The 17,203-nt window shown below is 41.1% G+C and overlaps 1 protein-coding gene across 1 annotated transcript in view; it reads left to right on the forward strand.

Moving 5' to 3' along the window:
* LOC111954652 (probable methyltransferase-like protein 24) overlaps nucleotides 1–17,203 on the forward strand; it is a 95,915-nt gene that overhangs the window by 67,205 nt on the left and 11,507 nt on the right. The window contains exon 3 of the mRNA XM_023974532.2: nucleotides 9,177–9,322. Coding sequence (XP_023830300.1) covers nucleotides 9,177–9,322 — 146 coding nt within the window. The remainder of the gene's footprint in view (nucleotides 1–9,176; nucleotides 9,323–17,203) is intronic.

Genomic DNA, 17,203 nt, shown 5'->3' on the forward strand with positions numbered 1-17,203 from the left:
CTCTGTCCAGTGTCTGTGTTCTTTTACCCATCTTAATCTTTTTCTTTTTATTGGCCAGTCTGAGATTGGCTTTTTTCTTTGCAACTCTGCCTGAAGGCCAGCATCCCGGAGTTGCCTCTTCACTGTTGACGTTGAGACTGGTGTTTTTGTGGTAATATAACAGAAAACCCTTCTGGGGGTAAAAACAGCATAGACCAGCATATGTTGCTGACTAGTCCTGGTTTTGTTTGTGACCAGCATTTGATGTGTTTGGACACTTTGATGCTGGTATGCTGGTGACTAGTTTATGCATATCCCCAGCCAGATTGGAGATATCCAACAATTGGGACTTATTCCAGAACACAATCTGCATGGACCAAGTATAAGACCGAGTGTCATGGACTTTGCCCTGTTGGGTGTTTTTAGTTTTATTTAGTTTATTAATTCGACCATTTTAAAAAAACAACACAAAAAAACTTAAAAGCCATACATGCACATGAATAAAATGATTGAGGATAAACACAATAAAGTCTGTGTCACGATCGTCTTGAGTGGAAGAAGTGTGACCAAGGCGCAGCGTGTGGAAAATACATACACACATATTGGAGAATAAGAAAAACAGAAACAACACTATTATAACCAATAAACAAAACAAACAAACGATCGTGAAGCTATAAACGTAAGTGCACCACAAGCTACAAACTACAACATAGACAATTACCCACAAAACCCCAATGCCTATGACTGCCTTAAATATGGCTCTCAATCAGAGACAATGAACCACAGCTGCCTCTAATTGAGAACCAATCTAGGCAGCCATAGAACTACAAACACCTAGACAAGACACTGACCCATTTACCATACAAAACCCCTAGACAATACAAAACACATACATTCCCATGTCACACCCTGACCTAAACTAAATAATAAAGAAAACAAAGAATACTAAGGCCAGGGCGTGACAGTCTGGGACTTATTTCCATTGTGGTCCTCTTGAGACAAGATGGCTAGACAAGATCAAACACAGTAATGGCAGTGAAATAATAAACAAAAAACAGAGAAGAAGAACATCTATCTCATAATTCCAGTTACATCATAGGGGTTATTCATATGGGCACAGAAAGAAGACATCAAACATATTTTTAAAGCTGTCCAGAGAGGACGTTGTTTTTATAGACAGAGGCAACTCATTCCATTCTGAGGCTCCAGTATACACGAAAGTACCTTTCCCAGCATTACTCCTGAACCTGTATAAGCACACATCAGCAACACCTGATCTGGTGCTGTTGATTGTGTGCATCCCTAACACGAGGAAAGTAATCACTTAGATATCTGGGCGCAGGACCATAAATACTCCTGTAAACCAAACCTAGTCTAATCTGGGACACCCTAGCCTCAACAGGCAGCCAGTTTAGTTTTCTGAAAGCAGCTCCTGCCTATGTGAGTACAGGGACTCACCTTCAAAACTACCCTGATCAGCTTAATTCTGGGCTATCTGGAGCTTCCCCTTCATAAGTTTAGATAAGCCCCCAAACCAGGAAGTACTAGCATAGTCAAAATGGCATTGAATGAGGGCAGTAGCTAGCACTTTCATGGAGTCCTTATCAAGCAGCTTGGACTTTCTAGCCAAAAACGTAGTCCTGGCATTAACCTTCCCTAGCACCTTATTGGCCATGCTCACACCTCCCAAGCTTCCATCAAGGATACATCCCAAGTAGCTAACAGAGGTTTTAGTAGTCAGCACCTCACCCCCTAACTCCACTCTGATTTCAGACGACCTACCCAATTTAGGTCTGGATCCAAAAATAATTGCTTCAGTTTTCCCTAAGTGCAGAGATAGCTTATTATCTCCAAGCCATTTGCTAATGTTAGTAAGCTCTGTTTTAAGTATGRRCTCCAACATAGTTTTACTTTTGTGAGACACCAGAAGTGTAGAGTCATCCGCATAAAGAAAAAGACGGCAAGAACAAGCATATTTCATATCGTTAATATACAATAAAAACAGCAGAGGCCCAAGCACGCTCCCCTGTGGAACTCCACAACTCATTGGTTTTGCCTGAGACAGTGAACCATTAACCTCTACTACTTGCTCCCTTCCTGATAAATAGGACTTTACCCAGCCTAGAGGGATACTGCTTAACCCCAGTGCCTCCAGTTTGGAGATTAGGAGACAGTGGTTAACTGTATCAAAGGCCTTCTGTAGGTCAAGCAGTACCATTCCACAGTCAGTCAAGTAAAGTAGACAWGAATCAGTGGAGTATGTTTTTCTAAAACCCGACTGAAAATCATACATTAGACCCTGTTTGTTAACATATTCATACATTTGCTCATGTACAATTCTCTCCAGGATCTTTGATGTTACACAGAGGATAGATACAGGCCTATAATTCCCAGGGTCAGACTTTATCCCCTTCTTATACAGAGGTATAACTTTAGCTTGTTTCATGTCCCTGGGAAAGGTGAGCGTCATAAACCCCCCTTTCCCCCCTCCCACCGGTTTATCACCTACCATAAATACAGAAACTCTCTCTCCACTCTACAGAATGGACTTTTGGAAAGCCATTTTGTTACCACAGAGAAAGACTACAGGATGGTAACATCAGAAAGTTGAACAATGAGACAATATTTCTGTAATGGAAGGCTCCGTTGGTACTTAAAGAATATGATGTCAGATCAGTCATTGTTTTGGTAGATAGGACGACAGAATTGTATCTTTGAAAGTCTACACATTKTAGTTATCAGATTTACATCAAAATGTTGCATACCTTATGTGATTAAACATGAAACTACTTGTGAGAAGATAAAATGTCATTTTAACTTCTAAATGAGAGAATTGTTCCATAATTAAACTTATGCTCAATCAGTTACCCCACCCATGGGAGCACAGACATTGGTTAGAAGGATGAAACACGCCCCTTCTCCTCCCCAGTACAAAAGCCCACTAACGATCATTAACATTTAGTTCCAGAAATGTGAGGACTACTGTCCTAAAGTTTAGAAAGGCGAATTTCAACGTGGAGGTGACGATCACCACGCTGGAATGGTGAATTTCGACTAGACCAGCCAGAATACAGCATGAGCTGGTTATGGTAACTTGGTATGAACTTTGAACTATTATTCACTAAAGAATTATTGATACATCCTAGACGTCGTGTTATCAGCTGCAGCTGTAAACGTACATGGCCTAGAAAAGGACAGAAAATCTSCTAAGAACGACAGGGTACTTCAACTTATCCGCTCTACAACACTACGACCAGAAAGATTCTTCAAAGGACAATGGCGATCTCTGCTGGGCAAACCAGTCTTRCATCTTCGACCCATCTATCGAAGCGCAGCTCAGACTAAATATATATCTTGCATTTTCCTTTTCCCGAATGGGCGCTTATTAGAATGCATACAATTCTGTATTTACGGTAGCATAGCTTCTCAAGGTCCGATAGAGACCCAATCCCTTTGTCCCTCAATCTTCCCGCTCTTTCATTCAAACCAAACCCTCTTCCTTTGTGTAACCAGCCGTCATATCGGGTTAGCCCACTAGGGGCTTTTCATGACATGATTAGTAATCAATGTGTGACCTATCTTGTGTATATATATGTCAGTCTGTGTATTTATTTAGGTGTTTAGTAAATAAATAATTAAGCTGATTTGTGTATTACTGATTCAACTTGTTAGCTCGGGTTCGTACAGAGTACTTCATCAATCAGAATGAGACCGATCAAGGTGACAATTAATAATTGACTGCTATTGATATAAAAGATCTTCAGATCTTTAAGAGAGTGGATTTGGGAGATAACCGCTCTATATAATGAACGCTTCCGTGGTGCCCCAGGTTATTAATGGTTTAATTGTTGCCTGGTTTAATTCAATCACGTAATCAATTAAACGTTAGGTAATCGATTTGATAAAATAGCATGTCATATAATTTAATCAGAGTTCAGAGACACGACACCAGCATGGACCAGCTTTAAATTTATGCTGGTCTATAACCAACTATAACTGTAAATAAAGCACCCTTTTCATATATGTTCATTGAAAGAGAATTTGTCTTGCCTGACAGCTCAAACATAGTCCATTGATTACCATAGAGATGGTGTTCTGATTAATCTGATTTGTCTCTTTCCTACTGTGGTTTACGAAAGTTCAATCAGGCAGGCTGATCTGAATGCTAATTTAACTTCATCCAGTAAAGATACAGTAAAGATACACTTTGTTTCCTATTATACNGATACAGTAAAGATACACTTTGTTTCCTATTATACGGACATAGATAGAATGAATACAAATGTATCATCATCAGCATAGCGTCTTATTTCTTCTCCTCAGTCCTATTAGCCACGTGTGGAATGTCACTCACCTATGTAACTTATAGCCTATAAGCACGGCACAATAATTCACATTCCCCATGCTTGCTCTCTCTTACCCATGTTCTCTCACTTGCTGTTTTCAGCAAAGGTTTCAACGACCATCCACCTCCCCACCACCACAAGCTATAATAAATTTAAGGCCCCTCATTGGAACTCCTTTCCTCCAGCCGAGTGGTTCCGATGCCAGCTGCCCAGCAAAGGGCTACCTGTCATCAGCATCTGGCTCCGAGGAGCATTCCTCGGAGACGAGGCCATACCCAAAACTATGTAATAAAATCCCATACTGCATTCTGTCTCTGTTGTTCATTAAGTTAAGCCTGTACTTGATTTAACTTAATCAATGAGATGTTCTTGCCTTTTTTGTTTGTTGACTGACGTGTTGTTTGAGGATAAAGATTGCGAGGCAGAGACAGGGCCGGCTTTTATGCCCTTGTGTCTTATAATCAACAAGATACAAACTCCAACTGCACTGTGTGAGAGAGGCTATAGCATCAATCAAGTTGTTTAACTAGTCAAGTAAGTTTTATCCTTGCTACAGTCCGACTATTTTCTGATAACGAAGGCCATTGTGCCTCTGTAATCAAATTATGCTTAGAAACATCAGCAAACCTCTTATCTTTTCTTTCATATACCGTGGGCCTACAGAGTTCTGCTAATGACGAAGCACTTACTCTACAGTATATCTTACATGGCAGGCATGTAGCTTATAATGAATTAGCCTTTGGATGTGTGACCTGTCTTCAGTGTGTGTGTGTGGTGTGTGTGTGTGTGTGTGTGTGTGTGTGTGTGTTGTGTGTGTGTGTGTGTGTGTGTGTGTGTGTGTGTTGTGTGTGTGTGTGGTGTGGTGTGTGTGGAAGGGGGTTGCTGGGGGTGAATCGCCTATCATCTCCTCTGACAGGCGGGAGAGGTAGTTGCAGTGACTATAACAGCTTCCTCAGCAGTAATTCTGACTGACGTCGTGGGTTGTGGAACTCAACGTTTGAGAGAGGTACGCTGCACTGCGTTTGGCAAATCATTAGCAGTCAATGCAACACACACACACACACACACACACACACACACCACACACACACACACACACACACACACACACACCACACACACACACACACACACACACACACACACACACACACACACACACACACACAACACACACACAACAGTGGGAAAGGTGGAGACTGATCAAGGTAACATACTGTTGCAGATATTCAAAATGACAACAACGTGTCAGTACCTTTCTATTTATAATAGCCACAATATAGTCCAGCATAACTGTTACAATAAAACATGTTCAAATCAACAATAATGGGCCAACACAATTAGGAACCTCTACAACACATAACTGCAACAGCTAAACAAAAATCCTCCAATACAACAGTATCATCGATGGATGACTGCCTCCCATTTCAGCATAGCTCACGGTGCTCACCACAACACAATGTATTCATAAGACTGTTTAAAATTCTATTCCATTCTGCGTTTTTTTTTACAATGTCATTGTTGCAGAGTGCTTGACAGAAGTCCCCAAGGCTCCAAGTGTGACTGTTATTCGCTCACAATAAGTCACAGCTCTTGACTTGGTTCATGCCTCCTATTGCCTTCGGCCTTCTTTTCATGCCAAAAGTTCTGTTCGGACAGGATAAAAGCATTGAGGTCCTCCTATTCATCTCTATTGACAAATGCTTTTCTTCTAAAAAATTTAAGCAGTCGGAATCCATCAATTCCAAAGATGTATGACATCACAAAGCGTAATAACCCTCTAGGGATTCTAGGCTTTGTCCACTTTCCATTCGTGGCATGGGGAAGAATTCATAAACGTCAGCAAAGTAGAGGCACATTTTACGTTGGACATAGAGTCACGACCCACCAACTGGTGCAACCGGCCCTGGTTCGGGTGGGCTAACATGGTGGTTCAGAAAGAGAAGGATTTATGACCAGTCTCTGTCTGGGCTGTGGTCTCTATGGGGAAAGACATTGCGATGAGAACAAATAATCAGTCTGTCGCTGTCAATTACCGGCTGGTCCAGGCCAGTTCAGACAGTCTCTGGAGCAGATAGAAGAGCTAAAGCAATCAGACAGAAAACAGTCATAAATCCTGTCTGTTGCAACACCACCCACACACACTCCAAACACACATTCAGACACACACATGCATGAATGCATGCACAACACACGTACAGTGAGGGAAAAAAGTATTTGATCCCCTGCTGATTTTGTACGTTTGCCCACTGACAAAGAAATTATCAGTCTGTAATAATGGTAGGTTTATTTGAACAGTGAGAGACAGAATATCAACAAAAAAATCCAGAAAAACGCATGTCAAAAATTTTATAAATTGATTTGCATTTTAATGAGGGAAATAAGTATTTGACCCCTCTGCAAAACATGACTTAGTACTTGGTGCAAAAACCCTTGTTGGCAATCACAGAGGTCAGATGTTTCTTGTAGTTGGCCACCAGGTTTGCACACACATCTCAGGAGAGATTTTGTCCCACTCCTCTTTGCAGATCTTCTTCAAGTCAATTAAGGTTTCGAGGCTGACGTTTGGCAACTCGAACCTTCAGCTCCCTCCACAGATTTTCTTATGGGATTAAGGTCTGGAGACTGGCTAGGCCACTCCAGGACCTTAATGTGCTTTTTCTTGAGCCACTCCTTTGTTGCCTTGGCCGTGTGTTTTGGGTCATTGTCATGCTGGAATACCCATCCACGACCATTTTCAATACCCTGGCTGAGGGAAGGAGGTTTTCACCCAAGATTTGACGGTACATGGCCCCGTCCATCGTCCCTGTATTGCGGTGAAGTTGTCCTGTCCCCTTAGCAGAAAAACACCCCCAAAGCATAATGTTTCCACCGCCATGTTTGACGGTGGGGATGGTTTCTTGGGGTCATAGGCAGCATTCCCTTTCCTCCAAACACGGCAAGTTGAGTTGATGCCAAAGAACTCCATTTTGGTCTCATCTGACCACAACACGTTCACCCAGTTGTCTCTCTGAATCATTCAGAGTTTCATGGCAAACTTCAGACGGGCATGTATATGTGCTTTCTTGAGCAGGGGACCTTGCGGGCGCTGCAGGATTTCAGTCCTTCACGGCGTAGTGTGTTACCAATTGTTTCTTTGGTGACTATGGTCCCAGCTGCCTTGAGATCATTGACAAGATCCTCCTGTGTATTCTGGGCTGATTCCTCACCATTCTCATGATCATTGCAACTCCACGAGGTGAGATCTTGCATGGAGCCCTAGGCCAAGGGAGTTTGACAGTTCTTTTGTTTTCTTCCATTGCGAATAATCGCACCAACTGTTGTCACCTTCTCACCAAGCTGCTTGGCAATGGTCTTGTAGCCCATTCCAGCCTTGTGTAGATTCTACAATCTTGTCCCTGACATCCTTGGAGAGCTCTTTGGTCTTGGCCATGGTGGAGAGTTTGGAATCTGATTGATTGATTGCTTCTGTGGACAGGTGTCTTTTATACAGGTAAGAAACTGAGATTAGGAGCACTCCCTTTAAAGAGTGTGCTCCTAATCTCAGCTCGTTACCTGTAGAAAGACACCTAGGAGCCAGAAATCTTTCTGATTGAGAGGGGGTCAAATACTTATTTCCCTCATTAAAATGCAAATCAATTTATAACGTTTTTGACATGCGTTTTTCTGGATTTTTTGTTGTTATCTGTCTCTCACTGTTCAAATAAACCTACCATTAAAATTAAGACTGATCATTTCTTTGTCAGTGGGCAAAGCTACAAAATCAGCAGGGGATCAAATACTTTTTTCCCTCACTGTATGTATGCATGCACAAATGCCTCCACGCATGCACACACATACACTCTATCAATGATGCCTTTGGCTCACACACAGCTCTTCACACATACTTTACACAGCCATCCTTGTCTTTTTGCCATTGGAGTTTGCCGTCTCTCTCTAATATACACATACACCCCGTCCCAAACAAATAAATACCTACTCCCCACAGACTAAGACCAGCCAGTGTAGGCCAACTGGTTCTGTTAGTCTTGGTGTTGTTATCYCCAATGGTGGCTGCAGTAGAGAGAGATAGGGGCCTGGAAGGGCAGATATCTCCCTCTCCTTCTCGCGTCCTCTCCCTATTRTTCGCTCCTCCTCTCTTCCTCACTTCCTCTCGTTCTCACTCTCTTCTGCTGACAAGAGAAACTTGGCAGTGTGCGCTTTCAACTCTAGCTATTAATGAATCTATTGATTTTGCATGTYGTTTCAGTTAGTACATTAACTTTACAGTATATAGAACATGTAAATGAAAAAATAAACAGAAACGTTGAACTGCAACATAGAGTCAATGGAATCCTTGAGCATTAAGGCAAGATTAAGGTGCCCTGTCCCTCAGTGTGAGATGGAGAATCATGTCAAGGATGGAAGACGCATTTGTTAACACTAAATCACATTTCTTCTCCTTCACTGAAACCAAAAGGAAAGGAAGGCAAGGGGCAGAGGAGAAGAAATGGAGAGGGTGCTACTCGATGAGAAAGAAAAACATGTTGAAATATGAATATATATGTGTGTGTGTGTGTGTGTGGTGAATGTGTGATCTGACAGGGGCAAGGGGTAACTATGGTATACACTATACAGTATGTGATGTTGATGATTATTACAATTACAATGATAACAATAGCGAATGATAACCATCAAATCTCATTTTAATTGACACATGCTTCATAAACAACAGGTGTAAACTAACAGTGAAATGCTTACTTAATCTTCCCAACAATGCAGAATACAATAACAAATATATAATAATAATACTTTTTTTTAATGACATTTTTGGGGACACGTTTACTGATGATCCCTGTGTCTCTTCTACAGGTGTCTTGTGCCCCCCCTTCCCCAGAGGGCCCCTTGGTACTAGAGGGTCAGGAAGGGCCAAAGGGGCCCTGGGCAGTGTGTCTGGACAGCAAGTACAGCCTGGCACAACGGATACACACCAAACACTGCCGGGTCTACTCTCTGGGGTGAGACGCACGCACGCACGCACGCACGCACGCACGCACGCACGGCACGCACCCACAGCACACACACACACACACACACACACACACCACACACACACACCACACCACACACCACCACACACACACCACACACACCACACACACACACACACACACACCACACAGAGAGAGAAACACAGAGAAACAGAAACAGCCTGGCTCAATACATCACTAGGACAGCAAGCAGCCTAGTGGTTAGAGCATTAGACTAGTAACCGAAAGGTTGCTAGATCGAATCCCCGAGCGGACAAGGTAAAAATCTGTTGTTCTGCCCCTGAACAAGGCAGTTAACCCACTGTTCCCTGGTAGGCCATCATTGTAAATAAGAATTTGTTCTTAACTGACTTGCCTATTTAAAAAKAAATCATATCTCTGTGTCATGTAATCTGGATGCTATTTTGCAGAGTATAAATGTATTTGACCTTCCAGGAGAAGCTGTGCCCTTGCTGTATGCCCAGGGCTGAGCTGGGCTGGCTGGGCTTGGCAGTGGTGGTATGTAGGGTTGAAGAGATTAAGCCCCTGGATGGCCTATTCATTTGAGTGTTAAGAGACACCACAAGTGTGTTGGCAGCAGCAGGGTAGGCAGTCGGTGGACTCTGAGAAGGAGCGAAGAGGTGAGAGGGGCAGGAATAGAGGTTTAGGGATTACCCCTGTTGACAGCAGGGTCAAGGGTCAAATGAACTGGTTTTGAGAAACAGATTTCCTATTGATGACTGATAAGCACACTCATTTCTCCTCACTTTTCACAATGTTACATATAGTATTGCCCTCTCAGGTCAAAGTACGCCATAAAAGTCCCCGCACACACTTCAGCTGTCTGTATTGATCTAATGATCTGTGTGTTGGTTTTCTCTGCCACATTAGTTTGATGGACTGTTGTGATAGCAGAGCTAGATAAACAGGAGTATATCCCCATCCTCATCACTCACACCAACACTACAACACTGTGGGGGGGGAGACATCATTAAGCACCATGGTTTTTCCTGACTACCTGATCATGGAATAATACATCTATAACTAGGGCCCAGAGCTMTGTGAAAGCTGGATTGTTCCTTTGATCATAGTTGTTCACGTAACCTTTGACACGACACATATATAACTYCTGGGATCTGGCATTTTGCGACACACGGTTAGAAAAAGCATGCGACAAGCGAAGCTTCGGACATCATTGATGACGTATTTCTGAAAAAGTGATGCACAGGCATTTAGACGCATGCCTCGGCTCTCTGGTATCAAACGAAACATCCCTAGAGTGAGGGTGTAACTAGGCCGTCAAAGAAATGCCTTATGATATACTGTAATGTATTGTCATAAAGAGTTTCATTTGAAAGAAAACATATTCACTTAGACACTCACRTGGTGAAGGCTACAGGACTGAAAGCTATTGAAAACAACAACCATGTCTTTTGTCGCTAACAAATACATTCATGGTAGYCAACTACAATTCACTCGAAAGGCAAAGGAAATATGCAAACCTRTAACCTCTCTGGACTAAAACAGAATTATGATAAGTGCACCATATTACATATTTGATCACAAAAAAAATACAACTTTTACATTACTTTTTACATAAAGTGCACAAACTCGGTATTCATATCCCGAAATAAATCAAATATCTCATTACAATACATTTTAATAGAAAGTTACCATGGAAAGAACAACACCTGTCTATTTGTGGAAAAATCACTCTGATTCATTATTTAGTCATATCCCAGTTTACCTATTTACTTATGGCCCTGCCTAACCTAACGACTTGTTTTCTAAATTACATGAGCAAAAAATATTCCACTTTGTTTGGAACGGCAAGCCAGTGTGGACCTGTCGCTCAGGGCAGGTGGGGCAGAGCCCTGTTTTGAGCCCCACCTGTTTTGTTGTTGTTGCCTGTTTTGCATGTTATTTTGGAATTAATACGTGTCACATATCAGTTTGCAAACAATGTATAAAAAAATTATTGAATAAAGCTGCATACAAACATGGTCTCTTTTGCTTTCTTGAGTGAGGCAACTCTAAAATGCAGGTGTTACAGCCTAGCTCAATGCTTTCTGTGGAGGTAGGGCGTCCAGCGGAAAATACGGAGCGTAGGGGTTGGTAATGTTCTCTAGTTGCGCTGTGATTGGCTCAGTGGTCTGTCACTCATGGAGACACTACATCGCCTCAAAATCTACGGGGAGAGCTTGAAAATTCTAGCCCCTTGGGTGCCGCCATAGAGTTACATTACAGCTGCCCATCCAAGAAGGCTCAAGGTCATTGGCCACAGATAAAATGACATCAAATACGATATATCTGCTGTAGATTTGATTGGACTGATCATGTCAACATCATATTTTCAAAATCTTAGCTAGCAAGCTAGCAGTCATCATCTTGAATCATGACAACAATCTACTGGCAAACCCTTTTCAATCCTTGTCATATGAAGAGAAATTATAGATAAAATGTATTGGTGCTCATCGGCCATTGGACATAAACATTACACAACAAGTTGGAAATCGCAAATTCAACAATGAGTGGTTTGAAAGGAATCAGTGGCTAACTGCTATTCAGTGGATTGGGTGTGTGGTCCAAGTCTGGGTTTAAGGGTCTCTTTTCAAAGTTTTAAAGGATAAACATTCAACATTGGCCATGCTGTCAATCCAGCATAACTTCTGGGGGAAGATGGGCGACACCTGGAGGGGTGTGGAGACAATCACAAGGACAGGTGAAACCGATCAGGTCGTGACACACACATCTACTACGTTTTCAGTGAAATACCATGAGAACATTTAGTTTAGTCACTAATACATCATGTAATTATAGACTCACCATTTAGTCATTTTAACTACCATTTATTCCAATAGCAAATACAAGATTATCACATTTCAAAAGTGTTATTTTTGAAGCGCTGAATGGAAAGAATAGTATATGGTAAATAACATTTACCAGAGTATTTGACTATAACTTCACACACAATTTTTCTTACTAATAATTTGTATCCAATGGCAGGTTATGAGCATGTTGAGAAATATGTCAGTCTTACAGTTTCTTTATACAGTACATACGTAGGACAAATCATCAGAAATCMGGTTATTGCAAAAAATGATCACCTTTTCTACATGATTTGTCAACTAACAAYGTATTGCATGTCTCTCTGCTTGAAATTCATCAGTTTACAGTGTGTCAATGAAATTCAGATAATGAGATGGAATATATTGTTATACAACCAAGGTATTTCAGCAGTGCATTGTACACTACAGTACACAATTCTAAATGGTAGCACAAAAAGTGACTCTTTCAACTTTGTCCTATTGAACCACACTGGCTGATGGAGATGGCTGATTTGGTTTTACCTTCCAACATAAATTGATGTCAAATTAKTACATTTATGAAGTAAAAKTATAGAATTTTACAGTGCTCAGCAGTTATCAAACTATATACTGTATGTTAACTTTTTTTATCGCTTTGGTGCAATTTTTACAAGTATGTGATACATTTTCACAACTCTTAGTACATAACTCAAAACAGTTAATCAAAAAGGCAGCTGTTTCAAAACTCTAAGCACATTTTCAATTGACTAKGTAAATTCAGCAAAAAAAGAAACATCCTCTCACTGTCAACTGCGTTTATTTTCAGCAAACTTAACATGTGTAAATATTTGTATGAACATAACAAGATTCAACAACTGAGACATAAACTGAACAAGTTCCACAGACATGTGACTAACAGAAATGGAATAATGTGTCCCTGAACAAAAGGGGGGGTCAAAATCAAAAGTAACAGTCAGTATCTGGTGTGGCCACCAGCTGCATTAAGTACTGCAGTGCATTTCCTCCTCATGGACATGCACCAGATTTGCCAGTTCTTGCTGTGAGATGTTACCCTCTTCCACCAAGGCACCTGCAAGTTCCCGGACATTTCTGGGGGGAATGGCCCTAGCCTCACCCTCCGATTCAACAGGTCCCAGACTGCTCAATGGGATTGAGATCCGGGCTCTTCGCTGGTCATGGCAGAACACTGACAATACTGTCTTGCAGGAAATCACGCACAGAATGAGCAGACAACAAGTTAGTCTGATGATGCTGTGACACACCGCCCCAGACCATGACGGACCCTCCACCTCCAAATCGATCCCGCTCCAGAGTACAGGCCTCGGTAACCCTCACCCCTGGTGAGACAAAACCGCGACTCGTCAGTGAAGAGCACTTTTGCCAGTCCTGTCTGGTCCAGCGACAGTGGGTTTGTGCCCATAGGCGACGTTGTTGCCGGTGATGTCTGGTGAGGACCTGCCTTACAACAGGCCCACAACCCTCAGTCCAGCCTCTCTCAGCCTATTGCGGACAGTCTGAGCACTGATTGAGGGATTGTGCGTTCCTGGTGTAACTCGGGCAGTTGTTGCCATCCTTACCTGTCTCGCAGTGTGGATGTTCGGATTATACCAATCCTGTACAAGTGTCGTTACACGTGGTCTGCCACTGCGAGGACGATCAGCTGTCCATCCTGTCTCCCTGTAGCGTTGTCTTAGGCATCTCACAGTACGGACATTGCAATTTATTGCCCTGGCCACATCTGCAGTCCTCATGCCTCTTGCAGCATGCCTAAGGCACGTTCACACAGATGAGCAGGGACCCTGGGCATCTTTCTTTTGTGTTATTTCAGAGTCAGTAGAAAGGCCTCTTTAGTATCCACGTTTTCATAAGCTGTGACCTTAATTGCCTACTGTCTGTAAGCTGTTAGTGTCTTAACGACGTTCCACAGGTGCATGTTCATTAATTGTTTATGGTTCATTGAACAAGCATGGGAAACAGTGTTTGAACCCTTTACAATGAAGATCTGTGAAGTTATTTGGATTTTACAAATTATCTTTGAAAGACAGGGTCCTGAAAAAGGGACGTTAATTTTTTTGCTGAGTTTATAACACACAAAATCATAGTCACTTTTTCACTAAACGTAATCAGTGTTTAATCGATAAATACATGTTTCACATTGCAATAAATGTTCATATACAGTGGTGTAAAGTACTTAGCTGAAAATACTTTAAAGTACTAGTTATGTTGTTTTTTGGGGTATCTTTACTTTATACTTTATTATTTAACTTTTTTTTWWACTTTAACTTCWCTACATTCTTAAAGAAAATCATGTACTTTTTACTCCATACATTTTCCCTGACACCCAAAAGTATTTGTTACATTTTGAATGCTTAGCAGCACAGGAAAATGGTCCAGTTCACCTACWTATCAAGAGAACATCCCTGGTCATCCCTACTGCCTCTGATRTAGCGMACTCACTAAACACGAATGTTTAGTTTGTAAATTATGTCTGAGTGTTGTAGTGGTCTGCTGGCAATCCATACATTTGCTTAATATAAGGAATGAAAAATMATTCATACTTTTATTTTTGATACATAAGTATATTTAAAGCCAAATACTTTCAGACATTTACTCAAGTAGTATTTTACTGGTTAACTTTCACTTTTACTTAAGTTATTTTCTATTAAGGTATCTTTACTTTTACTCAAGTATGACAATTGGGTATTCTTTCCCACTGTTCATATAAAGTACAGTAATTGCCTTCACAATGCAATGTCCACATTCTTTTGATATGATTCTCTTCTCTTTTGTTAAAATAATTGTATTGTTACTTAATCCGACTGCTCTTAATTGATGATCGATTAAATGTTTAGCAAAGCTAAGATTTGACTATAAAGTGTTTGTCTAGTCACGATTTTGAGAAGTAATAATGAAAATGTATGTCTGTAAAGTAGAACATTTAAAAAAGTATGATATATACTCGAATGTACTACTATGATGTTGACTATTAATGTAACAAATCGAATCAAAGTGTATTGGTCGCGTACACAGATAAGCAGATGTTAAAGCAGGTGCAGTGAAATGCTTGTGTTTCTAGCTCCTACAGTGCAGTAAATCAATATCAATACAATGCATTACAATACCTATATGCAAATAATCCAGTCCAAAACAAGAAAGAAAATGCATCCTATATTTACTAAAACTGCATTGGCCAATAGAGTACTGTAATACTGTAATATATGCCATTTACAGTCTACATATTTTGGTATATAACATCAGCGCTCCTATGAACTGAGCTACGTACAGGACCACTACAATACATAAATACAATACTGTAAAATACAATACACGATTGCAATACAGGTGGAAGATGTTTGATTTCCATCCCCATGAGCGGGCCACCCGCCTTCAGGCCATGGATGAGGCATGGATTGATTTCAATCCAGACCTACAGTACCAGTCAAAAGTTTGGACACACCTAATCACTCTCACTTTATTTGTACTATTTTCTACATTAGAAATGTAGAATGATAGTGAAGACATCAAAACTATGAAATAACACATATGGAATCATGTAGTAACCAAAAATGTGTTAAACAAATGAAAATATATTGTATATTTGAGATTCTTCAAAGTAGCCACCATTTGCCTTGATGACAGCTTTGCACATTTTTGAATGAGTAGATGTGTCCAAACGTTTGACTGGTACTGTATGTCAGGCTTGGATTCGCCATGCCAAAGGGCTTTTCCCCTGGTGCGTGAACAACATAATTCCGATGAGAACCTATGGTCAAGACAGGCTTGATGCAAACTAGTGCCTGCTCAACATTGTTTCTTTAATTTGATTACATTGTGAAAGATGGCTTCAAATGATCACACCTTCGATCCCACATGGGACAGAAATGATCGAAATGTGATGTTCAGTCAATTTTAATGGCTAGTGCAAGTATATGGCCTAATYTGAAAACAGTGTAKMGTACTGTATTTACAGTACTATACTACAAAGGGCAATTTTGAAACATGTATCCATAGAGATTCTATTAAATTACTAGAGGGGATATGAGATAAACCCTCGAAGTTGCAGAATGGGGTGAAAATGGCAGCCATATTGGTCAGGGAGAAATCCAAACCAGTCTAATTGGAATGAATGGCAGTTGTGGCATAATCCTGATTTGACTTATGCAGGAACATAAAACAAAGGCATGGGATATATCAGAAATTGAAATATTGTGAATAGAATTATTGTCAACATAAAATATTGTCATATAATCATAAATATGGGTTTTATAAAAAAAATCTGTATAAATAGCCTCTAAAATATATGTAAACACACCATGAATGTCTCAATTTTTCTATAAGTGCTGTTATATGATACAATATCAGTACTTGTTGCATTTACAACTCGTCTGTCCTATCATCTACTGAATTCAACCGGTGTATGGCTGTGGGTTGACTGCACTGTTTGAATGGAATGTTGGCATATGTAAGGGATAAACGGCGACGTTCTGTACATTACCTTGGAAATAACGGATGATGCAGCGGGACGAGAGTAATGTACAGAACGGAGGCGTTTGTCCCGCCTTATACCACAGTTGCTCCTCCCACATCCTCTCATGTAAAACAGCAAGCACTGTCATCTGAAGTATCATTTGACTAGAACGGTAGCGAGGCATGAGACACTGTCCTGGTAGGGCCTGCTATGATACCATTAGTGGTTGWGTTAACTGAATCATTTAGCAGAGAGGGTAACAGAGATGTCTGGAGCATTCCCTTCCTCTGTCTTCCCTTCCCTCTCTCTCATCTCACCCCTGCATCTCCCTCCTKAACGCATGGTTGTCTATGAGGGAACCAGAGTAGCTCARCCYTGAGAAATTAACTTTCAGAGATACTCCCCGAGCTGCAATTACCGTGTAGAGATACAGCAAGRCACATCACAAACACACCCAGCTACAGAGACAGAGACTGAGAGAGAAAGCGAGAGAGAGAGAGAGGTCTGTCTGCCTGCGTAGATTTACAAACAACAAGGAGCTTTCAGTGAAAGAGGAAAAGAGTGGGAAGAGAA

Source organism: Salvelinus sp. IW2-2015, linkage group LG28 (genome assembly GCF_002910315.2).
Source record: "Salvelinus sp. IW2-2015 linkage group LG28, ASM291031v2, whole genome shotgun sequence".
NCBI classification, from domain to species: Eukaryota; Metazoa; Chordata; class Actinopteri; order Salmoniformes; family Salmonidae; genus Salvelinus; species Salvelinus sp. IW2-2015.